We start from the raw sequence: 26,310 nt of genomic DNA, 5'->3' as shown, positions 1-26,310 counted from the left end.
CGGAGGCCGAGACGGGCGGATCACGAGGTCAGGAGATCGAGACCATCTTGGCTAACACGGTGAAACCCCGTCTCTACTAAAAAATACAAAAAACTAGCCGGGCGATGTGGCAGGCGCCTGTAGTCCCAGCTACTTGGGAGGCTGAGGCAGGAGAATGGCGTAAACCCGGGAGGCGGAGCTTGCAGTGAGCTGAGATCTGGCTACCGCACTCCAGCCTGGGCGACAGAGCCAGACTCCGTCTCAAAAAAAAAAAAAAAAAAAAAAAGTCAAAATTACTCCTTGATCCATGGGCCGTGGAATGTATGTTATGTTATCAGACATGAAAACAACATTGATTCCTTTGTATATTTCCGTCACAGCTCTTGGGTGACAAGGTGCATTGTCAATGAGCAGTAATATTTTGAAAGAAATCTTTTTTTTCTGAATGATAGGTCTCAACAGTGGGCTTAAAATATTCAGTCAGCAGTGCTGTTAGAAGGTGTGCTATCATCCAGGCTTTGTTATTTTGTTTGTACAGCACAGAGTAGATTTTGCATAATTCTTAAGGGTCCTAGGATTTTCAGAATTGTAAACGAGTATTGGCCTTAACTTAAAGTCATCAGCTGCATTAGACCCTAGCAAGAGAGTCAGCATGTGTTTTGAAGCTTTGAAGCCAGGCATTGACTTCTTATCTCTAGTTATGGAAGTCCTAGATGGCACCTTCTTCCAATAGAAGACTCTTGCGTCTACATTAAAACTCTGTTGTTTAGTATAGTGAGCTTCATCAATTATTTTAGCTAGATTTTCTGGCTAACTTGATGCAGCTTCTACATTAGCACTTGTTGCTTCATCTTGTTCTTTTATGTGATGGAGATGGCTTCTTTCCTTAAACCTCATGAACCGGCTTCTGCTAGCTCCCAATTTTTCTTCTGCAGCTTCCTCACTCTCTCAGCCTTCACCGAATAAAAGAGAGTTAGGGTCTTGTTCTCGACTAGGTTTTTACTTAAGGGAATACCACTCAAATCTTGTGCACATCAGCAATAGCATTTGTTTGCTTATTATTCATGCATTCACTGGAGTGGCACTTTCACCCCACACAAGCTCAACCTCTTCCACTGTAAACATCTCTCATCAGAGAAATACATTTTTTACTTTCTATGAATCTACATTGATGCATTATCATCATCACCCAAAGTTCGTAGTTTAGAGTTTACATTAGGGTTCACTTTTGATGCTGTACATTCTGTGGTTTTTGTTGGTATGTGTTTGTTTTTAAGAGACAGGATCTCTCTCATCAGACTGGGGTGCAATGGCACAATCTCATAGCTCATTGCAGCCTTGAACTCTTGGGCTCAAGCAACCCTCTTAGCCTTCTGCGTAGCTGGGATTACAGGCGTTGAGTCATAGCACCCAGCTCTATGGGTTTTGTTAAATGCAAATGGATCCACCATTGTAATGCCATACAGAATAGTTTCACTGCCCTAAAAATTCTCTGTGCTCCATCTCCTCACTCACCAATTCTTTCGTTGTTGTTTTAATACTGTGGCAGTGTTTCTACTATACATGGTCTTTAAAGTTTGGTTGGATTATTGTGTGAAACTGTCTGTGCCTAGTTCTCTTTGAGAAGGGAGTTCTGAAAATATTCTCTATTTTTTCTTTTGGAAATTGATTTTGTTTAGATTTCTTTTGGCATCAGTTTTTATTTTTTTTTTATTTTTTATTTTTTTTTTGAGACGGAGTCTTGCTCTGTCACCCAGGCTGGAGTGCAGTGGCGTGATCTCGGCTCACTGCAAGCTCCGCCTCCCGGGTTTACACCATTCTCCTGCCTCAGCCTCCCGAGTAGCTGGGACTACAGGCGCTCGCCTTCTCACCCGGCTAGTTTTTTGTATTTTTAGTAGAGACGGGGTTTCACCGTGTAGACCAGGATGGTCTCGATCTCCTGACCTCGTGATCCACCCGTCTCGGCCTCCCAAAGTGCTGGGATTACAGGCTTGAGCCACCGCGCCCGGCGGCATCAGTTTTTAAAAACTTCTCATTGAAAATCACCTGTTTTATTCAGTTTTTAAAATTCATTTCCATAGATTAGGGCCAAGTAGTTTTTAATAAAAGTGTAATACAGCCTGTTTCTGTTGTAATTTTCTAGTTTTGTGTAGTTTTATTTCCTCAGTTTACTCTTATATTATCTAGGGGTATATTCCGCCTCCCCCCCAAAGTCAGCTTTGGACTTTATTCCACTTTTTAAAAATTTTTCTGCTTTTTTGTTTTTTGGTTATTTGCTTTTCAAATTGTGAAAATTTTCTAAAATTTCTTGAAGACTGAATTTTCCTTCAAGCACTGGTTCAGTTGTATTTGATTTGATATTGTATTTTCAGTATTATTTGTGATGTTTTATAACTTTAGCTTGATTTGCTTTTTTAACTCAACAAGTACTTATATAATGTAAATAAAACTTGTAATGTTCTATATGGCTCTTGCAGGCTCTTTGAAGTAGTAACTCTTAAGGGATCTGTCAAGGCTAAGCTACATAAGGTTTATGTTAAATTGGTAACATAGGTTTCTCTTTTCAAATAATAGAAAGAATGTCTAATGAAGTTGTTTTTGGAGTCACTTTAACTTGTAATAATTTAATGTAACTTTATAATTTGATTTAAATTGTTACATTTATAACTTTAGTATGTTTGGTTCAGATCTGGATTTGAAATGGGGAGCTGAGATTCAAGTGAATTCTCAAGCAATAGGCAAGGGGAACTTGATGTCTTTGGTTCTGCTGAAGTTTTTGTTGTTAAAGAATTAGAATTTGGTATCCTTTTTTTTGCTGCTGAACTGTGATCCTGTGTTATATTTAGTACATCTGTAGTAAACTCATAAAAAATATAGAATCTTCCCTCTTTTGTAATTCCATTGCTATTGGCCTAGTCAAGGCAAGCCATGTAAACTTTACGTATGCTTCCTAGTTAATATCCTTGTCTTGAGATCCTACCTTCAATTCACCAGTCCTATTGTCTGTGGTGTCCTTTTCTTGAAACAGCTCTCACTATATGATTTCTTTCAAAAGTTTTAAATTGTTCAGAATCTTGAGTATATCTGATGCTCTCTAAGGATCATCTGAACTATCTTTTATTCATTCAACAAGATATATTAAGTATCTACTCTAGGAGGTGCTGTATTTAATATTAGGGTTATAATACCTAGGGGACAAATACTATCATTACCACATGTAGTCTATAATGTAATGGGGAAGAGAGTGGGGAATAAGCAAATACAGATATGATGGATGTTAAGAAGGTGAAGTACAGGATGAAAAGACATTGTAATGCAGGATCCATCCTAGTCTAGAGAGTTAAGGCCAGCTGCCCTAAGAAAGGAAGAACTTTAGTTAAGACCTAAAATATGAATGAGATTTAGCCAGTGAAAGGGGGGAGGGAGGAAGAAGAAGAACAGAAGGCTAGGCAGATGCTTGCATGTGTAAAGGCTCTGAGAAGGAACAGATTTTTGGTTTTTTACAAAGAGCCTTTTTCAGAAACTGTAAAGAAGGTCATGTGGATGGGTGATGAAGCTGGAGGGGGTAGGTCTTTGTGCACCATTTGAAAATTACTTTTTCCCAGAGACATCAGAAATGGTACAGATACATTTAAGCAGGGAACAACTACAGATTTTTAGTTAAAAAAATCACTTTGATTGCATTGTGAAGTATGGTTTGGAGATGGTGTATGGATGTAAGGAAATTAGAAAAGAGTTGCCTGTAGTCTAGGTGAATGATTATGGGAGCCCTACTAAGGCAGTGGCGAAGGGACTTGAATCAAGTAGCTGGATTTGAGAGGTAAAATCAGCATGGCTTGGTAACTGGATGTAGGAGTAGAGGGTAGAGCTGAGAGTGGTTTCAGGTTTCTTGCTTGAACAATGGATGGATGGTAAAATCATTTATTAAACGAGGGACCACTGGGGCAGAAGGAGGTTTTGGGAGGATGGAGTAGGATGAAGAGCTCAATTTTGTACTGTTGGTTTTAATGTGCCTGGTAGACATCAGTGTCTGGTACCAGGTGTTTAGGTAAATGGGTCTGGAGCATGGAGAAGTTTAGCCGATAGAAATATCACCTGTATGACCACTACTTGAAATCATTAGAGGAGATGAGGCTGTCTTGGGTGAGAGTATGGAAAGCAGAGTAGAGCAGCCTAGGACAGAATCCTGAGGAACTCTGACATTTAATGTTTGGACAATAATGGCTAAAAATGCGGTGTACTTACTAGGATCAGGCATCATTCTGAGTGTTTTATACATATGCAATCATTTAGATTGTGCAGCATCTTTGTGAGGTAGATTCTATTACTCCTATTTTACAGGTGCTAAAAACAGGTGAGAGAAGCTAATGGAAAAATTGCTAGTAAATAACCAGCTGGAAAAATGGAAGTTAAGTGTTAGGAGAAACAAGAAATGTCTGTAGAGCAGGAGTGTGCCTTCTTGTTGAAGGCTGCTGCTAAGTCAACCAAAATGAGAGCTATAAAAGATCCATAGCTTTAAAGGATGACATCGACAATTGCTAACTTCAGCTAAAACAGTTCTGGTGGAAATGGAATCCAGGTTGATGAGGTCTGAAGAACTGGAGACTGAAAACACGTTTGAATTTGTGTAATGCTGGAGGGAAGTAGTTGTCACAGAAGAATTAATTTTTCTTGTTTAGATTGGGGATGACATGAACTTGTAAAATGCTGACTTAAGCATCAATAGAGAGGGAGCAGCTCTCTGTTAGAAGACCTTAAAGAGGGAATCCTAAAGGAAAGTTTTGTATGAAGGCAGAGTACAGTAGGATCCAGGGCACAGGTAGAAGTGGGGGTGGCAAGGGGATACCTTCTTCACTTAGTAAAGAAAGGAAAAATGAAAGGATAGGTCTACATTAGATGATGGAAAGTTGTAGTTCCCAGCTGATGCTGCTTTTTTTGAGTCAAAGTTAATACCACTTGGGAGTAGATATGGAGGAGTATTTCTTTATAGTTTTACATCCCTCTGAGGACTGCATATCCTGGTAATGTTATCTGCTCATTCTAATTTCTGTAGCAGGAAGACTTCTATACCTTTTTATTATAAAATATATGGTGGAAACAGTATATTCCATGTAAGTTATAACACATAATAAAGCAAGCACCAGAACCCAACTCTGAACTCAAATAGTATGTTTCTAACAGTGTTGAGGCTCCTTTCTAGTGTGGTACTTTCTGTTTCCTGTAACCATGACCCTGAAGTTTTCCCTTGCCTTTAAGAGCTTTTTTTTGAGTTGCTTTTTTTGTACGTTATAGTAAGTGGTATCATGCTATATGTTCTGCAGTTTGCTTTTTTTACTCATTATATTTACTGTTTTTATATCAATACAAGTGCCTGTATTTTATTTGGTTCTCTTTACTTAATTTTAGTCTGTAAATAGATGGATGCTTGAGGTTTTTTTTTTTTTTTTTTTTTTGTCGCTATGAAGAATTTTACTTTGAGGAATATTATAGGTGTTACTGAGAATCGGGTAAGATTTTTTTTTTCAGGGTATATCATTAGGCTGTAGGACATGCTTATGATTAACTTAATAGGTGAAAATACTGAACTGTTTTCCAAAATTATTGTACCACTTTATACTAATACTGGTATTACATAGGAGTTCCTATTCTGTAGTTTTATAAAGACTTAATATTAGTCTATTTTTTCAACATTATTGAGATATAATGTACTTAACACAAAGTAAACCCATTCTAAGCATACATTTGTTTATAGTAAATTTGTAGAGTTATCGAGCTTGTTAGCACAGTCTCATTGTAGAGTATTCCTATCATCCCCTCAAGGTTCTCTTTTGTGCTCTGATTTACTTTCTAGCTTTATAAATTTGTCTTTTCTGGACATTTCACATAAAATAGTCTTCTGCATCTTGCTTCTTTTACTTAGCATAATATTTTTGAGGTTTATCCATGTTATATAGCATATACCAGTATTTCATTTTTTTCTGTTGCTGACTAGTATTCCATTGTATGCGTGTACCACATTTTGTTTATCCACTTACCAGATGCTGGATATTTGGATTGTTTTCCTTTTGGGATATTATGCTGCTGTATACATTTATATACAAGTCTTTATGTGGACATGTTTTCATTTCTTTTGGGTAGATACCTTGGAGTGTAATACTTTACTCTTTTAATTATAATATGTATCTCGTTGTGCAGGTTCTCCACCTTGTTCTGTTTCAGATTGGTCCTTTCTCTTTCCATATAGATTTGAGTTAAAGTCCCATGAAATGCCCCCCCTCTTTTCTGTCAGTATTGTTCATCTGGGAAATCTTTAAAAAATTTTTTGCTCCTTTAAATTTCCTGTAGGACATTGCATATTGTTTGTTGTAATATTTAGTTTTGTCTGTTATAGGTAATTATTCTAAGTCTTTCCACCAAATTATAAATGTCTCGAAGTTGGTTGTTCATCTGTTTGATACTCACCATGCTATTTGTGTAATATGTTTGAGTAGTGAATGAATATTAACAGAGAAATCCTATTGGCTCAGTGCTATTAAAACCAACAGGCCTTTCTGATCTTAGACTTTATAGGGGTAAAATTGGGACTCATATTTCTAATATAAAAATTGAATTTCTGGCATTAGAATTGAATTTTTAAATGCAACTTAATATAACTTGTATTAATACTCTTTCTCCTTTTTCTTTAGGCAAGTACTTTTTTTGTGTATGTATAGTAAATAGCGATAAGGTCTTAAATCTCTTCTGTGTTTAAGAAACACTTATTTTCACATATTTATACTTAAACAGTCACAAAATTAATGTTTTCTTATCCTATTTGGTAGGAAGCAGTAGAGAAATATGAAGAAGTGCTACATAATTTGGAATTTGCCAAGGAGCTTCAGAAAACCTTTTCTGGGTTGAGCCTGGATGTGAGTATGTTTTCTTTGCTTTTCCTGAAACCAGTTTTAACCATTGATCTTAGAGAAAATGTCAAGTGTGTCAGTGTCTAATAATGGTGTTTGGTTATTCTTCATCTAATTTCTGCTGATATTTTATTGGGATGGAGGGTTGAGGATAACTGTTGGAGAACTAGTTTTTTTTCAGATTTCTGTAGTCTCAAGGGAGAACACAAATGGCATCTGAATATGAGACATTGTGAATAAAGCATTAGTTATCTAATGTATGTTATTTAATTATAGAATTATAGAAATCATTGAGAAAGGGAATCAAACTTTTGACAAGGTATATTTATTAAAGATATTTTAGAATATAGGCTTGTAAATTTATATAAGATAGGCTTCTTTCACATTATTTAACATACGAGACACCAGAGTTGGTAGTCTTGAAAGCATGAAAATTATTAATGGGAAAATTAATGACTCACATTAAATAGAGTTAAATCTGGCCCTGCTACTTGTTAGGTTCTGTATGTTGGCAGTTCAAACTTTTATCTCTGACAAATTTAATCAGTAATATGAATTCTTAAACACTTCTCAATGAAGTATTCTTTACTTTTTCAAATCTTAGCATTAGAAGGTCCTTTAAAGGTCATGTTCCAACAATTGCAGAAATCTTTAAATAAATTCATTCCTGGAGTGGAGAGCATGCCTCGTAAGATAATCTCTTCTCTTTTTTTGGATATTTTCATTTAAAAAAATTATATATTTTTTTTATTGTATTTTAGAGACAAGGTCTTGCTCTCTCACCCAGCCTGGATGCAGTGGTGTGATCATAGTTCACTGCAGGCTTATAATCCTGTACTGAAGGATCTTCCTGCCTTGGCCTCCCAAAATGCTGGGATTACAGGTGTGAGCAATCGCCCTGGCCTATTTTTCTTTATAGTAAACTAAAATTCTCTTCTCCATTCCTCTGGAATCAAAAAAATTATTTTAGGCTGGAGACACATTTACCATCTTAATTCTTGGCTAAGAAGGATTACAAATATAGTTAGAAGTATACTTTTATGATGTTTAAAATTTTCTGTCTTCTGTCTTTACTCAGAGTTACCCAATAACAATTTAGTTTTTCATTCAGGTCTGTATTTTTCTAATGTATTCTTTTCTTTTTAGATTAAAAATGTTTAAACGATGCCTACCTTGTACCAGGCACCTATGCGGTTCCAGTTGATTTTTACAATAGTCTGGAAAGTTGCTATAAATAGTCCCATTTTACAGATCAGGAATCTTTTTTTTTTTGTTTTTGAGACGGAGTCTCGTCCTGTTGCCCAGGCTGGATGGAGTGCAATGGCGCAATCTCGGCTCACTGCAACCTCTGCCTTCCGGGTTCACATGATTCTTCTGCCTCAGCCTCCCAAGTAGCTGGGATTACATGCACGACTTATTCTTCTTTTTAAGAAAACTTTTATTTTAAGTTTAGGGGTATATGTGCAGGTTTGTTATAAAGGTCAACTCATGTCATGGGGATTTGTTGTTTAGATTATTTTGTCACCCAGGTACTAAGCCTTGTACCTAATAGTTATTTTTTCTAATCCTATCCCTCCTTTTACCTTCACCCTCAAGTGGCTCCAGTGTGTGTTGTTCCCCTATATGTGTCCATGTGTTCTCATTATTTAGCCCCCACTTATACATGAGAACATGTGGTATTTGGTTTCTATTCCTGTGTTAGTTTGCGAAGGATAATAGCCTCCAACTCCATCCATGTTCCCACAAAGGACATGATCTTGTTCTTTTTTTATGACTGCATGGTATTCCATGGTGTATATGTACCATGTTTTCTTTATCTAGTCTATCATTGATGGGCATTTAGATTGATTCCATGTCTTTGCTATTGTGAATAGTGCTGTAATGAACATACATGTGTATGGTAGAATGATTTATATTCCTTTGGATGTATACCCAGTAATGGGATTGTTGGGTCAAATGGTGGTTCTGGTTTTAGCTCTTTGAGGAATCGCCACACTGCTTTCCACAATGGTTGAACTAATTTACACTCTTATCAACAGTCTGTAAGCATTCCCTTTTCTCTGCAGCCTTGCCAGCATCTGTCATTTTTAAATTTTTTAACAATAGCCATTCTGACTGGTGTGAGATGGCATCTCATTGTGGTTTTCATTTGCATTTTTCTAATGATCAGTATGTTGAGCTTTTTTTATATGCTTTTTGGCCACATATATGTCTCCTTTTGAAAAGTGTCTATTCATGTCCTTTGCCCATTTTTTAATGTTTATTTTTCTTGTAAATTTATTTAACTTCCTTATAGATACTGGATATTAGATGTTTGTCAGATGCATAGTTTGCAGAAGTTTTCTCCCGTTCTGTAGATTGTCTGTTTACTCTGTTCATGGTTTCTTTTGTTGTATAGAAGCTCTTAAGTTTAATTAGATCTAACTTGTCAGTTTTTGCTTTTGTTGTGATTACTTCTGGCATATTTGTTACAAAATCTTTGCCAGTTCCTATATTCAGAGTAGTATTTCCTAGGTTATCTTACAGAGTTTTTCTAGTTTCAGGTTTTACATTTAGGTAAAAGGAACTTATTCAAAGTCATATGGCCAGTAAGTGGTAGAGCCAAGATATGGCCCTAGGTACTTTTTCTGTATACCATGAAGATAGTGTCTTATCTGTGTGTGTGTGTGTGTGTGTGTGTGTGTGTGTGTGTGTGTGTGTTTTCTGCTGTAGTCTAGAGGTAGCTCCCAACTCACCAAATTTTGTTAATATCCATGGAATTATTTTTACTTGCCTGTGTTTGAGATTTACTTTCATTTTAGGTGACATAAGAAAGTACTTTGGAGGTTGCCTTACTGAATCAAGACCCTAAAAGGTGCTTGGCAGTACTTTTGAGTTTTTTTTTTTTTTTTTCTTGGTAATTTTTGGGCTCCTCTTTTAAGTTTTTCTTTTGTCAGACATGTTCTATGATAGCCAGTTTTGCAGTTTGTGGAATGTTTTCTTTTTTCCCTTCAAAATAAAGTTGGAAGTCCTTCTTTTCGACCTTGTCACATTCTGCTTTGTCCTCATGAGTTTTGTCCCCTGGTAGGGATTCATCATTCTGAGTCTCGATTAAGAAAACCAATTTCATTAGCCAGGGGCAGTGGCTCACGCCTGTAATCCCAGCACTTTGAGAGGCTGAGGCAGGAGGATCACAAAGTCAGGAGATCCAGACCATCCTGGCTAACATGGTGAAACCCTGACTCCACTAAAAATACAAAAAATTAGCCAGGCGTGGCGGTGGGCGCCTGTAGTCCCAGCTACTCGGGAGGCTGAGGCAGAGTGGCATGAACCCAGGAGGCAGAGCTTGCAGTGAGCTGAGATCGTGCCACTGCACTCCAGCCTGGGTGACAGAGCGAGACTCCATCTCAAAAAAAAAAAAAACCACATAGAAAACCAACTTACCAATATTATCATTCAGTACTACTGATTAAGAGTGGTTTACTTCTTCTGTTTTCCTTTCCAAACTGGTCCTCAACTGGAAAAAGAGAACAATGTAACTTACCTTTCTAATTTTCATCTAAAGAAGGAGAAATTGGCTCTTGTCCGTGGCTTTTCATGACACCTGATCATGATCTGGGAGTCTTTCTTGTTACTTGATTTTATTCAACAAAAATTTGAGGCCCTGATACGTGTCAGACTCTGTGCTGAGCACTAGTGAATATTGGTGAACAGTAGATGTAGTCCCTGTCATTGTGGATGCAGATAAATAAAAAATAGCCAGGGATGGTGGCTTACGTCTGTAACCCTAGCCCTTTGGGAGGAGGATTGCTTGAGTTCAGGAGTTCGAGACCAGCCTGGGCAACATAGGGAGACTTCATCTCTGTAAAAACAAAAAATAAAAAAACAATTAGCCAGGTATGGTGACATGTACCTGTAGTTCCAGCTATTCAGGAGGCTGAGGTGGGAGGATCACTTGAGCACAAGAGGTCGAAGCTGCAGTGAACCTTGGTTGTGCCACTGCACCCCAGGCTGGATGGCATAATGACACTCTGTCTCAAAAACAAACAAAAAACCCAAAAATACTTTGATAGGGGAAGTTCAAGGTGGCATGAGCCCATACGACCACCCAGTCCTACCTTGGGAGACTGGCCAAAGATAAATCTGAGATAATCATGTGGTATAATTGTCTGAAGATGCCCTGCGAATCAGTTGCTTTTGCCTATACCATGATGAAACTCTGTCCAAGAGAATCCCAGTGTCTTGGAGAGCTAGGAGTGCCACCTCCATCCTCTTTTCTTCTCTCAAGCAGGATCAGAGAATCCTATAGGTTTGGTAAGTGCTATTGATGCAGTCTATACTGAGGTCTTGGAAAAAGCCTTACTGAGCCTTTCCCATCTGAGAAAATGTGCTTGCTCATGCAACCTTCAACCAGTCTATTTCTCATTCTCAAAATTTTATCTTCACTTACTATCTTTCTGCCCCTAGCAGTAGCACAAATCAAAAGTTGCTTCCACATCCCCTAGAAAGGGATTAATTATGCCACAGTGAATCTTTTTCATGAGATTCCCCCACTAATTTTAATCTGTTAGGATTTATGAGCATCTCTTTTATATAATTTAAAATATTGATGCTATATCAAAGTACTTTGACCTGTCTATAGAAAAAAATCTTAGTGTTTTTTTTTTTGTATTTTAATCTTCATACCTTGTGAAATATCCAATATGATGGAAACGTTACAATCAGAAAAACTATGGAGGGAAAAGACCTTTTAGGTTTCTTAATGGAAAGAGATAGTACTTTTTAGTTAAATGGCAAGTCCTTTCTGGGACCCGTGAATATTATGTCAGACTTCAAGGTGTTACAGTTCTAAGCTTTAGAGTATATCTAGGGCTGCTCAATCTATATACACACATTGTTGGAGGGGAAACTTTTTTTTTTTTTCTTGGTGGGGGATAGGATCTCACTTTGTTGCCCGGGCTGGAGTGTAGTGGCACTGTCACCACTCACTGCAGCCTTGACCTCCTGGGCTCAAGCTATCTGTCTACCACAGCCTCCTGAGTAGCTGAGACTATAGACATACACCACCATGCCCAGATAATTTTTGTATTTTTTGTAGAGATGGGGTTTTGCCATGTTGCCCAGGCTGGTCTTGAATTCCTGGGGTCAAGTGATTCACCCTCTTCGGCCTCCCAAAGGGCTAGGATTACAGGTGTGTACCATTGTGCCTGGCCTGAGGGAAAACTTAAGCCCCATTTATTTTCTATATCTGTTTTGTCAGCTAAATATTGGAGGATATGGCTCGGTCCAGACTGACAGCACAAATTATTATTTAAAAAATTTTTAATTTTACTTCTTAAACAAAATAGCATATGTGCTGTGGCTGATTTTTGGCATTACACTTGGAAGACATTTTATGTCCATTAGCTTTTCAGTTCCTTATGCTTTAGCCAGTCGTCTTTGGTTGATTGAAAATTGACCTTTTTAGTTCGAATATATTTTCCCTTGGAATATGAAATGAAAATAAAAATCCTAAAAGGTCCAAAAAGGACTGATATACATAAACACGAAAGAGTAAAATGTTGAAATGAATATGGATGTCAGTGATTGGTACTTCACTGCTCATCATAGTGATATTAGCAGTACTAGACATATCCTGGATTTGGGAGTCAGATATTTGACCCCCTTGGCTCCAGTTACCTGAGACAAACCAGTTTATTACTCAGTGACTTTAGCTCAAAAAGGAGACAGACTAAACTGATAGTTTGACAGTCATGAGATTTATCATCTAATCTCAGCTATTTGGGTTTAGACTTTGTAGAACATGTATTTCTAATACGGGATGGTAGAGAATTGTTACCCTTAATTAGCCATTTGTTTTAACAGCTACTAAAAGCGCAGAAGAAGGCCCAGAGAAGGGAGCACATGCTAAAACTTGAGGCTGAGAAGAAAAAGCTTCGAACTATACTTCAAGTTCAGTATGTATTGCAGAACTTGACACAGGAACACGTACAGAAAGACTTTAAAGGGGGTTTGAATGGTGCAGTGTATTTGCCTTCAAAAGAACTTGACTACCTCATTAAGTTTTCAAAACTGACCTGCCCTGAAAGAAATGAAAGTCTGAGGTAAGCTAATGAAAAGATTTTCCTGAAATGAAGCGCTTGACACTTTAGCTTTTTAGCAGTGTGTGTGTGTGTGCATGTGTTAGAGAGGGGGAGAGAGAAATTAAGAAAGTATTAATTTGATTCAATATGGAAACTTTGGCTGGCCCAGACTCTGACAGGGTTGACAGATTGTCTGAAAGGAAAGTGAATTTGAATGGTCTCATTAATATGCTTCTTTATTGTAATACTGATTTTTAAAAAAATGATGTCTGAGCATCACATTTTAATCCTGTACAAGTATATTATAATATCTATTTCTAAAACTTTTAAAATAATTTTTTCAGAGTTGCCTTCTTACTTCTGCTATACTTAAGTAGAGGTAAATAATATTTAACATGGCCGGTATCATTAAACTTTCAAAGTAAGAATTATTTGGTGTTCTTCTTACGCTGTGAATAACTAGTGAGAAATAACATTTGATAGTTTAAAATACAAAGCCTGCAAATTGGGGCTGTCTGATTTTTTTCCCTCACAGTGATCCACTGCTCTTTTTGTTTTGATGGAGTAAATCAGCTAGGGGACAGATGCTTTGCTCTTGCTTTGTTAGATGCAGGCTATTCCAGCTTTGTATTTGTTAGCCATACTAAAGTAGAGTCAGATTTCAACAGTTACTAGAAGTCAGTCTCTGATCAGAGAGAAACCTAATAGAACTCTTAATTGCCTATGTATAGCCATATATTTTTAAATTCTCATGCTGATAGTCTACTCCATCATCATCATCTATACATTACTTTCTTTGCTTTTGTGGGTTCAGGGAATGTAGCTTCACTTTAATATATGAAATGTAAGCAAAACATAATTTGTTAAATAAGCTGCTTTCTTTAAAGTCAAATGCAGCTCTTAATATTTCTATTTCAGTGTTCTTTTATCTAGGGCATATGCCTGAACTAATGATACTGCATTGGCAGCTTTAAACTCTTTTTGGTCTATTCTTGAATAGTTTTATTTGGTAAAATCCATATTTTAGTTGTTTTAAGGAAAAATTCTTACATTTGAAATCCTCAAGCAGGCATTTAGTCACTGTGTATACATTTCAATTTTTTTATTTCCAAAGAGCAAAAAGACAAAATTAACATTTGAATGTCTTGTCTGTTAATGGGTTATATTGCATAAATTGTGCTGCTCCATATATATGTACTTCTAAAGCCACTTTGTTCTGCTGCTGCTTTTCCTTGTCAGTGTTGAAGACCAGATGGAGCAGTCATCCTTGTACTTTTGGGACCTTTTGGAAGGTAGTGAGAAAGCAGTGGTAGGAACGACATGTGAGTTTTCTCTACTCTGGACTTATGCAGTAAATACTAAACTTTATGTCTAGAAGTTTAGTATGATATTGAGGGTCTAAACTGTGTCAGTCCATCAGAACTTACATGTCTGACAATAGTATATTCATTGGGAGAATGATCCCTTTGTTTAGTCCTGTTAAAAGCAGCTATTGTATAACCCTAGTCACTAAAATGATATTCAGGGAGAGTTTTGAAGTGGCAAGTCAATATGATTTGGAAATAGAGCTAAGTGCTGGCTTCAACACTAGCTTGATCATTTTGGGGTTCAGTTTTCTATTCTGTGTGGTAGTACCTGTTCTATTTAAGAATCTTAAGTTCACACAGTGTTAATAATCGAGGCTTATCTACTAGATCAGCCTAAGAATATAGGAATGGTTTTATAGTCTATTGAAACATTGTTGCCTGTTGATCTGGAAGTGGTCTGTGGAAAGAGAGTTCTTTTGGCTTGCTAAATAGACTTTGGCCAAATGACCAAATACAAATGACTGGGCATGAAGTACATACTAGCTTAGAGTAATGAAAACTTACTAGAAGGTAGTAAATATTTTTGTTACCAGTGATTGCTTCGTTGAAAAAAAAAAATCCAAGTATCTATAACTATCTTAAGATTTCTAAGTTCATTCAAGCTTAAATCAAAATTAAAAGTTTATTTCTTGGTTAGAATGCAAAATGAGTTTAGAAAATAGTTTGGCAATATTTTAATAAAATGAAGCATACACTTATAACACGAAGCAATTGGTCTTCTAGTACCTAAGATAAATGAAGACGTGTTCATGTAAGTACTTGTACATGAATGTTCATATTAACTTTATTCAGCTGATAAATCGATAAAATGTGGTATACCCATACGGTGGAATCTACTCACCAATAAAAAAGGGACAGAACTATTGATACATGTAACAACATAGATGAATCTCAAAATAATTATGCTGAGTGAAAGAAGCCAGACATAAAATGAGTACATATTGTATGATTTCACTTATATGAAATTCTAGAAAAGACATAATGGAATGATAGCGGGTTATTGGTTTTCAGGGGGTCAGGGGAGGAGATTAATTGCAAAAGGAGTAGTAAGGAACTTTTTGGGTTGATGAAAATCCTCTGTATCATGATTCTGGTGGTAAGACAACTAAATATCTGTTAAAACTGTACAGTTAAGATAGGAGAATTTCGCCTGTAAATTATAACTGAAAGCTGATTCTTTTTTAAAGATAAAATCTGTGTCATAGTACTCCTATGAAAGGAATAATATACTCAAATGAAGTACGGAAACTGCTTAGTTTGGGATTATGTTTTTAATGGATATTCAAATAAAATGACTTTAGACCTATTTGTAGTGTAGTGACTTCAGCATCATTTTAAGGTTTTTCTTGATCATCAAATGGTCAGGTGGTAGGAATGACAAACAGCATAACTTGAGTAAAATCTTCATGATGGAATTTTGTAGTTTAAAAATACTTCAGAGTTTGTACAAGATAGGGTTTTCTAAAATAGATTAATAGTACTAGTAATCTAATAGAGATTGTCCAATATAGGACTTTCTAACCCAACCTAATAGATTTTGAGGAACTTTCACTTCTCTAAAGCCTTAATTACTTGGGGAAGATAGAGTGGTTGCTAGTTGTGATGTCTTGGGAGCAGATAGGAAAAATGACTTATTTCTCATCTCAGAGAATAGATGTATGCTTTTGTGACATATTTGATTAGGGTCTCTGATTTTTAGTCATTTTTCAAATGGTGGAAATGGAGGTCCAGAGAAACTAAAGTGACTTGCTGAACTTTTGAGATTCTGATCTTGTTAAAATTCGTATTGATTCAGCATAAAATAAAGATGGACTGTATATTTACTTTTCATGGTACTGATAAGTTCTCCAGTCAGTACCATGAAAATGTAAACTGTTGTAAACTATTGTAACGATGTATTGTGTACATCAATGTAAACTGTTGTAACGGTGTACTACAACTAGGATAAAATTAGGATTTCCCAGTAATTTTCAGTGAGGTCATGTGACAACTAAGTCTTAATCACTCTTTCTTAGATAAACACTTGAAAGATCTACTGTCTAAATTGCTGAACTCAGGCTACTTTGAAAGTATCCCAGTTCCCAAAAATGCCAAGGAAAAGGAAGTACCACTGGAGGATGAAATGCTAATACAATCAGAGAAAAAAACACAATTATCGAAGACTGAATCTGTCAAAGAGTCAGGTTTGTTGTGACCTCTGAAAATCCTTATAGTGGTTGCATTTTTTAATACCCCAAATGAGTCACATATTGTACAATGATTGCCTTATTTTAATTTGTAAGGTTCTACATGCATGGAAGTCTTTACTTACCGCAGGATAAACCTAGGTTTATAAAACATCTGTAGGCTTTATCACCATAATTTACAGAGTGAACCTTATTAGAAATATTAGTTTGTACTTTTTCCCACAAGAATACATTGGTTAAAAGGAGGCATTTATGGAATTTCAGTAAACTTCTCTGTTAAACTACTAGTGGGATAATTCTGTTTAAAATTGTTTACAATGAAAGTTATGGTAGAATCCAATACTGTAGTAGAATGAGGATGTAATTAACCTAAGGTTGAAATATCGATTCAGGAGAAAAAAGTGCTAAAGTCAGTAAAGAAAATATACTTTTAAAATTACCATTTGCCTGGGGAATAAATATTTTGAGCAAATGGCACTTTTGCTTATGTTTACCAAACTTGGATTTATTAACTATCTCTTCTAAGGAGGTAGTCCAGGCAGGATTCTGGTAGCCATAAGCAAGAGTCAAACCATTTTCCATGTTTATTTCCCCTTAGTTCTTAATACAAAGTCCAGTGCTTAAGTATCTCCACTCTCTTATCCCCTCCTAACCTTAAACTGGCTTGTAAGAGGTTTTTAAGGGCTCTATTTCAAGCTGAGATGACCAATTTTTACCCCACGGGACATGAGCTATAATGCTAACTTGAAAAAAACTGTGTTTTAGGGTAAGAGGAAATAGTCTTATTTTCAATCAGATACCAGTTTTAAGCCGAAACTTGACTTTTGTGAAGTGTCTTACATAAGGAGAGCTACTAGTTTGAACTAGCCTCAGACCACATGCTTTGGACTAACAAGCAATAGAATTCCTCTTGCCATCAATATACTTGATTGTATTGCCCTTTTTCTGTTATGAGTCTTCTGAAATATGTTTCTAGAATGAATTATAGTTGTAATCTGTCTAAAAACTTATAGTTCCCATAGTGTTTATTCGAATTCTTTTTATCATCCCAGAGTCTCTAATGGAATTTGCCCAGTCAGAGATACAACCACAAGAGGTAAGATACTGAAGGACAATTTGCTGATGTTGATTTTTCAGCCTTTTGTATAGGGTTGTGGTTGGAAGCTAAGGCTCTGGAGCCAGACTGCCCGAGCTTGAACCCTGGTTCTGCAGTTTACTAGCTTAGGGACTTTGGGCAAGAAGTCTGATCCAGCTGTGTCTGTTATTCCTCATATGTAAAATAGGGATAATGATAATGACTAATTCATGGGGTTATTGTGAGGATTAAAGAGGTTGATCTAAATTCTGTATTACTTAGAATTTGACCTGGCACACTGACTGCCCAAGTGTTAGCTATTTTTGGCTCCTGTGTTAGAGGAACTTTAAGATGCACAGGACTTTGCCGTCTCCAGAATTTACTCACATTGGTAGCAGAAAAGGGTATTTGTTTTCTCTCTGAAGTGACATTGAAATTCATGGGAAGCTGAAAAGAATGGGAGATTCAAAAACAGTATAATTGATGTATAGGGGAAATAAATAAAACACTGGTAGCTTAGGAAATGTAAGGTTTAAGGTTACATAATTTAACTTCGAAGTTGAACTATCCTCTGCCTTTTAATGTTTGAGGGAGTCACCTCGGGAGAAGGGTCCTAAGGCTGGCAAAGGCAGAACAGCCTTGGTAGAAGAGTCCGAATCAAGCAATTGTTGCCAGTCTTAGGCAAGTCAAACAGAAATTGCTACTTTTGAAGTAGCGAAGTCTGTATTTCTGTTAATTGAGGAAAAAAGAATGGACAGAAAAGTAGGAAAGAGAAAGTAGGAAAGTCTTTTCAAGTAGAATAAGGACAGAAATTTCATATTAGTGCAACAACTTAGATCAATGGACATAATGATACTAATAGGGTTGAATATTCCCTTCAAGGTCTTCTATGAATTTTGTGACTTAAGTGCATTGTTTCTTTATCTAGTTTCTTAACAGACGCTATATGACAGAAGTAGATTATTCAAACAAACAAGGCGAAGAGCAACCCTGGGAAGCAGATTATGCTAGAAAACCAAATCTCCCAAAACGTTGGGATATGCTTACTGAACCAGACGGTCAAGAGAAGAAACAGGAATCCTTTAAGTCCTGGGAGTCTCCTGGTAAGCACCAGGAGGTATCCAAGCCTGCAGTTTCCTTAGAACAGAGGAAACAAGACACCTCAAAACTCAGGTCTACTCTGCCAGAAGAGCAGAAGAAGCAGGAGATCTCCAAATCCAAGCCATCTCCTAGCCAGTGGAAGCAAGAAACACCTAAATCCAAAGCAGGATATGTTCAAGAGGAACAAAAGAAGCAGGAGGCACCAAAGCTGTGGCCAGCTCAGCTGCAGAAAGAACAAGATCCAAAGAAGCAAACTCCAAAGTCTTGGACACCTTCCGTGCAGAGTGAACAGAACACCACCAAGTCATGGACCACTCCCATGTGTGAAGAACAGGATTCAAAACAGCCAGAGACTCCAAAATCCTGGGAAAACAATGTTGAGAGTCAGAAACACTCTTTAACATCACAGTCACAGATTTCTCCAAAGTCCTGGGGAGTAGCTACAGCAAGCCTCATACCAAATGACCAGCTCCTGCCCAGGAAATTTAACACAGAACCCAAAGATGTGAGTTGATCTGTATCATTCTGCTTCTGTCAGTGTAGGCATAAGTAAGGTGTTGTGGTAATGACTTTTTAGTTCTCTCTCTTTTTTTTTTTTTCGAGATGGAGAATCACTCTGTCACCGCGACTGGAGTGCAGTGGCACAACCTCCGCCTCCCGAGTTCAGGCTATTCTCCTGCCTCAGCCTCCTGAGTAGCTGGGACTACAGATGCATGCCACCATGCCTGGCTAATTTTTTGTATTTTTAGTAGGGACGGGGTTTCACCTTGTTAGCCAGGATGGCCTGTATCTCCTGATCTCGTGATCCACCCACCTCACCCTCCCAAAGTGCTTGAGATTACAGGCGTGAGCCATTGCTCCCAGCCTTAGTTCTCTTCAAAACCCATGTGAAGTTAATGTATAAAATATTTCACCCTCTTTAGTGGGTAGATATATTATTTTCCCTTGAAAACTGGGAGTTAATCTAGTCTGTCTTTGAACCTAATCTGAGATGAAATTTCTGCAATTATAAAATGTTGTTTTAATGCCAAAATTTTAACAACATAACATGATATGAAAATAGTAGATAGTTTAGATAAGACCATAGTGTGAACAAGTGAGTAATGTAAATGCTTGTCACAGGATGGGAGATACTGTATTTCATTTGTTGTCATTTGCCTGCTATATGAATAACTTTTTCTGACAAGTTATATTTTTCTATATTATCTTGCTTCTCTTCTACTCCTTTATGGTCACTCAGTTTAGCCCAGGTCTTTATGAAGGTGGTTTAGGGTGATTGCAGATACTTCAGTATTGGGGGAAGGATTTGAATTAGTTCTCTATTTCCATTTCAAAATGAGAATTTTTCCAAAGGTAGGAAGAGTGTTGGCATTAAATATTTTGTAGTTAGGTTTTGGAGTACAAGATTCAGTTAAAATATAAGGCCACATTCTTTTAAGCATAAATAACCTATTTCAGGTAGATAACACTTACATTGAATAATTCTTAGGTATAGTACTATGTTAGGGTTGGCTTTTATTGTAAATTACTTATTTACTACTATTTATAACGTAAACTTGTTACCACCTCATTTGCTGAGATGTATGAACTTGTGCTTCCACTGATCTCTTATCTCTGTGGAGTAGTCTTCCTTGCACTTTTGTGCCATTTTAGCTAAAGGCTTTCTGATAAACTATTGGCCCTCTAATAATGTGAAAAACATTTTGCTTGGGGAAAGCAAAGCATTGCATTTTATAAGTAAATTACCCTTGGCTTAATTCTGCTATGGAAACAAAATTTTAGAGTTATATGGCTGTTTTGCTCTCCTTTCTCCTTTCAAGTTGCTAATACTAATTTTAGCTTCTTCCTGACCCTGCGGAAGATTAGCAGCTTTATTTTATTAACCAAATATCGCACAACCATAACTGTAATATAACTATTTTGAAAAACATATTTTAAAACCCAACTTAATATCTCAATACAGCTGCTTTTAAAAACGTGGTTTAAAATTCCAGTAGGTATAGCAATGCAGAACTTTTATCATACCAGAATATTATCATGCTATTTGATGAATTGCATTTAAAATCAGGGTTGCATATTTGGAAAGGTCAAAACATATTTAATTTGCTTTTGTGGCACAGATAGCATTATATTGAAGTTGCAGGGTTTTTCATTTACTGAGAGGAGTGGATACTTCTGTGTGTAATATAGTATTTTTCTGTCTTTCTTGGAATCTGAGCTGTCTAGAATATTGACTAAGTACAGTCAAATGCAGAATAGAGTTCAAAGCCAAAAGACTAGATAACGTGAAATTAATCACTAATGTTCAAACCTTCCTCCTAAGAGTCTCATATGTATTCACTTACGGTCTCTTAACTCTATTTTATCTGGTACCTTTGACAAACTTAGCTGTGTATCTTCTTTGAGAATTAGAAGGTGGAGAAGAGGAGCTAGTGGAGACTGGCATGTTGACAGCTTTAAAAAGTAACTGTAAATTGGTCTAATTCAGGATGTGTAGCAATTTTAAGCAATTTAGGATGAATATCAGTAGCCCCCAAGAGTGTACTTACTTTATAACAAAATATAGTGTATCCCCCTCAATTTTAGGGTATGTGTGTGTATGTATGTATATATGTATTTACATTTTGATTTCTGAAATCAGATACATCTTAAAAATGGGATGCATATTTAATGTGGTAGTAGTAATTTTTGCCCTGGAAAAAAAATCATTGGTATGTCTCATAGTCATTGGTGTCTTATACTAGAGAACATATGGTAACTTGTGTCCATAATGAAAACACTCTTAACAAGGAGGTTCTGCTGGATCTTAATTTTGTGTTTTAGAAAGAGTTCCATGAAAATTGTGAAGGGGAAAAATCTGTTTAAAGTTTGCTCATTTAGAAACAGTATTTATGAGAAAATTCTTTATCTGTGATAAATGAACATTGCTGTTTTTTCTTTTCCTTTAAGATGTAGTGATAAGCTGTTTCCTAGACTAGGCTCTTGAATTTGAATTTCACTCTTACATATTATGGGTTTATCTTGTAGGTGCCTAAGCCTATGCATCAGCCTGTAGGTTCTTCCTCTACCCTTCCGAAGGATCCAGTATTGAGGAAAGAAAAACTGCAGGATCTGATGACCCAGATTCAAGGAACTTGTAACTTTATGCAAGTATGAGTCACTTACAAAATCTTAAATGATATTCATGGGGATTCTAATTGGAAACATTACAGTGAAATTATTGTTAAGAGCATTGATTATTCTGTCAAGTCCTGGCTCTGCTGCCTCCTAGCTCTCCTAGCCTAGAGTTTAGGCAAATTACTTGATTCTGCCTCAGTTTCTTTATTTGAAAAATGAGGATTATTGTTCCTACTTCCTAAGTTTGTTAGAACAAAAAAAAAATGAAGTAAGCATGTGAAAAGCTTAACTTGCACAAGTATCATTACTGCTACAGATCATCAGTACTGAGAACTGTGAGAACCTACTCTATGCTTGGTGTTGTTAGGTACCGTTGTAGTATAGATATAGAAAATAAGACATTCATTGCCTTCAAGGAATTTATATTCCAGTTGTAGAAGATTGTAAATTTATGTTAAATCAACAGTTAAATGATAAATTGTGTTATACAATATGTTTATGTTGTGAGATACACAGAGTTTGAGAATAGTATGAGATTACTGAGGGCTAAAGTAGTCAAATAAGTATTTTTGTTTAGTAAAAGATCCTGAGCTTTGAATATAGACATGGGTTTAAATTCTGTTACTTACTAGCTGTTTAATTGACCTTTAACACTTATTTGCAAAATGTAGGAATTGCCTATACCATCAGATTACTTGAAGATGAAAGAACTAAAATGCTCCCTGCAAATGTGTAGCTTAAGTGTGCAAAATACTGGAAACTTTTCTGGGAGAACCGAGATAGGCAGAAGAGAGTGATTTCTCATCATGGAAGTGTTTCAACAGCATGAGCTAGTAAATGGTTGAGATAAATAGGTGCTCTTTGGTTGGGTGTAATAAAAATGGGGGTTCTGATTAGACTAGGATTGATGGCTATGTGTAGGACCTTAGTAAGGTCAAGAATTTCTTCTCCAACTTAGTCCTTAGATTTCCTATTGTAGTTGTTTTGTTTTGTTTAAAGACAGGGTCTCACTCTGCTGGTCGAGGTTGGGGTGCAGTGGTGTGATCAAAGCTCAGTGCAGCCTTGAACTCCTGGGCTCAGGCAATCCTCTTGTCTCAGCCTCCTGAGCATCTGGGACTACAGGCACATACCACCATGCCTAGCTAATTCTTTAAAAATTTTTTAGTAGCAGCAAGGTCTCGCTTTGTGCCCATGCTGGTCTTGAACTCCTGAGCTCAAGCAATCCTCCTACCTAAGCCTCCCAAAGTGCTGGGGTTGCAGGTGTGAGCCACTGCGCACAGCCTACTCTTGTGGGTTTAGCACTCTACACAGCCTTAAGGTATGGCAGTTACTTTAGATTTTAATTCTTAATTTCTTTTTCTATGGAGACTATTTTTGGCATCCTGAGATAGTGATTAGCCAGATACCTATAGCTTTAGCCAGATATCTGTAGCTAATAGACTATAGGCAGCATCATGAATAATTTAATGGTAATAGCTTTTAAATGAGTAATCTCTGTTTCTACTCTATTTAAAATTGTATCTTTAGGAGTCTGTTCTGGACTTTGACAAACCTTCAAGTGCAATTCCATCGTCACAACCGCCTTCAGCTACCCCAGGTAGCCCCGTAGGTATGTAATCATTCTAAAGACTTGGAGCAAACGTCCTGAGCTAACAGTTGTTTGTTGTTGTTGTCTTTTCAAATGATTTTATTTTAGATGTCCTAATATGTTGGTATATTAATTTATTCTAACTGTATACATCCGTTACCAGTTATATATGGGTAAATTACCGTTAGGACATTAGTGTACTTAACTGACTTGTTTTCACTTTTTGGAGAAAGGCTCTGGATGGGTGAATGGAAATACTCAATAGCTGTTTTTGTAATTTATGTTGTTGTTGGAGTGAATTCTGACCAGAACTTGCTTGACTCCTTTGGACTCTAAATCTAGTGTTGAGGCTTTTAGGTCTTAACTACGGGTGCGATTACCACAATGAAGTGTAGAACGGTGATTAACACAGTAACTAACAAAGGAGCCTACATTAGAATCTGGCCCAATGCTTCAAAGCTTAGGCTTTTTGCTCCACATTTGTTTTTCTCCAGAGAGGAGTGACATAAAGCTAGTCCAGCTGTAGTGAGCAGTATACACCAGCTTGAAGATTGGTGCAGCAATTCCTGGGTGAAGTAAGAGTAAATAGAGAGTAATTAATAAAAGTGATGAATATTAACAAGAAGAAACAAACTATATAATTGAAAAGTATATTAATATATATAATCAGAAAAAACCTGAACAGATGATCCAGATAAGATTGACTTTGAAATTTGTGAAACTTAAGATTATCAGTTAATTACTATGCATGGTAGCTCGGGTCTTATCCTCCAGATCACTATTATCAGTTATTTTTTAATGTCTTAGTTCTTTTCTTTTGGAAGTCTTGAAATGCTATTTTTGCCCATTTAACCTTAGAACATCACTCTGTGTCACCGATGGAACTAGTATTTTCTATTCTTCTACAGTTCTTTCTTTTTAAAACTCTTAATAGAAAGTGCATAATGAACTTGAAACCTAGTCCTTCCAGCTAATACCTGTTTTTGTGAAGTGTAAGCTTTAGTTTCCTCCTAGTTGATACGCATAAGCTTTTGTCTTCCCTCAATAGTTACTGTTTGTTTTACTCCTTGCAGCATCTAAAGAACAAAATCTGTCCAGTCAAAGTGATTTTCTTCAAGAGCCATTACAGGTAACTTTCCAAATTAATCTTTTATTCTTCATTACTCAAGGAAGAAGCTCTTGCTTTGGAAAGAATAATCAGACTTACTGATTCTAATGTACCTAATGAAATTATTGAAAGTATTCTAAGCATATCTAGTTTAGTAGATTAAATACAACTTGTCCTAAAATGATTCCCTGATGACTATGCTGAAAACATCTAATACAGGTTTGCTGACTTTAGTAAGGAGAGAGCAAGCCTGAAGAAATCAGAGGGTACCTTGTCTAAGAATAGTATGTTCTCTTGAGCTACTTAAGTCATTTAGTTTATTAACATAGTAAAGTGTCTAAAGAAAGAAATTATTATTTTTTTAAATTTTTTTTATTGAGACAGAGTCTTGCTCTGTCACCCAGGCTGGAGTGCAGTGGCATGATCTCAGCTCACTGCTACTTCTGCCTCATGGGTTCAAGCAGTTCTCTGCCTCAGCCTCCCAAGTAGCTAGGATTACAGGCGCCCACCACCACACCTGCCTAATTTTTTTGTATTTTTAGTAGAGATGGGGTTTCACCATCTTGGCCAGGCTGATCTTGAACTCCTGACCTCATGATCCACGCACCTCAGCCTCCCAAAGTGCTGGGATTACAGGTGTGAGCCGCTGCACCCAGCCTTAATTTTCAAACTGTGTTTATTGAGCAGGGTATATTGAGGTTTTTCCTACTTTCCTCCAGTTCACTCACTGCTTTTACTAAAGCAGTTAAATTTTACCTGTTCCAGCTGTTTAGGGTTCTCCATAAGGCTTTCAATTGACAAATTTTTTGAAAAGCACTGGTCTAGTTCAGTAGTTCTCTGGTGGAGGCTGTGGGATGGCTGCATCGGAAGCCCCGGTCACTTTAATAAGGTATACATTTCTAGATAAGACCTTAGACCTGTTAGAGCAGAATTTTCTAGGGTGTTACCTATATTTTTAAAAACTTCCTGGTTGAATCTTCATACCCATTTTTTGGAACATTGGTTTCAAACATCATGTTTATTTACCAATAACCCACCTCCAACTGGTCTACTTAAAAAGCACTAATTTGGAAGCAGGAACTGCCATCACTTCTAAATAAATACTAATATAAATGTCTTTGTTATTAAATGAACCTTTTAACTGAAATTCAAGCCATTTTAAGATTAACTATCAAGTGGCCTAAGATGCCTTAACTTAGCATCTGTGAATCTTCACTTAGCAACAGAGTTAGTTATTTCCCCACAACAGCCAGTTCTACTTTTCTTGGGCACTTGTCTCATTACTTTAATGACAGAGCCAGAAGAAAGACCTAGTTTTAGAAACACTCTAATCTCATAATGGTTCTAATATTTTGGCCAGATCTAAGTTAGGCCTATTTATTTGGGTAATATAAGATGTTCTAAAGGATTTCCAATGTTTTTTTCCATAAGATCTTGAAACTTGATCCCCAGTCTCCTTCCTAAAAAGCAACATATCATAATGCCTCCTTCAAGAAGGTCACTGAAACATAATTTCTCTGTTTTGTTACCCTTCATTAGTTTCCAGTTCACCTATTTTATTACTTGGGGTCCTCAGAACCACATAGAAGCATTTAGATAAAAGGAGTGGATTCACTGAAACTTTAGACCTTGCTCTTGCCAGATTTTTATGGGTGTCTCTCTGCTATTTTTGAATACCTGTTGCGTGATAGAATTCTTTCCTAGCCACTCTTTTCATTTTCTGTTGGTTACAGTTGTCACAACTTTTGTTCCTAATGTACTTTCTCCCAATTTTTATTTTACATATGCTATCAGCTTTGATTTTTCACTGGCTTTTTTGGTGCCA

General features: G+C 36.7%; 1 protein-coding gene across 16 annotated transcripts in view; it reads left to right on the top strand.

Moving 5' to 3' along the window:
* CAPRIN2 (caprin family member 2) overlaps nucleotides 1-26,310 on the top strand; it is a 46,099-nt gene that overhangs the window by 7,895 nt on the left and 11,894 nt on the right. For 15 of the 16 annotated variants that reach the window (XM_023208986.2, XM_023208983.1, XM_023208991.1 and 12 more), the window contains 9 exons: nucleotides 6,801-6,887; nucleotides 12,726-12,964; nucleotides 14,183-14,265; nucleotides 16,326-16,493; nucleotides 17,549-17,592; nucleotides 18,500-19,177; nucleotides 21,700-21,822; nucleotides 23,317-23,398; nucleotides 24,451-24,506. In XM_023208986.2, the coding sequence (XP_023064754.1) occupies nucleotides 6,801-6,887; nucleotides 12,726-12,964; nucleotides 14,183-14,265; nucleotides 16,326-16,493; nucleotides 17,549-17,592; nucleotides 18,500-19,177; nucleotides 21,700-21,822; nucleotides 23,317-23,398; nucleotides 24,451-24,506 (1,560 nt within the window). The remainder of the gene's footprint in view (nucleotides 1-6,800; nucleotides 6,888-12,725; nucleotides 12,965-14,182; nucleotides 14,266-16,325; nucleotides 16,494-17,548; nucleotides 17,593-18,499; nucleotides 19,178-21,699; nucleotides 21,823-23,316; nucleotides 23,399-24,450; nucleotides 24,507-26,310) is intronic. The other variant, XM_023208999.2, reaches the window with a different exon arrangement.

The sequence above is a fragment of the Piliocolobus tephrosceles genome, chromosome 10, assembly GCF_002776525.5.
Source record: "Piliocolobus tephrosceles isolate RC106 chromosome 10, ASM277652v3, whole genome shotgun sequence".
Classification (NCBI taxonomy): domain Eukaryota; kingdom Metazoa; phylum Chordata; class Mammalia; order Primates; family Cercopithecidae; genus Piliocolobus; species Piliocolobus tephrosceles.
The sequence above is the reverse complement of the archived record's forward strand: the minus strand, read 5'-3'. Positions and strand labels throughout refer to the sequence as shown.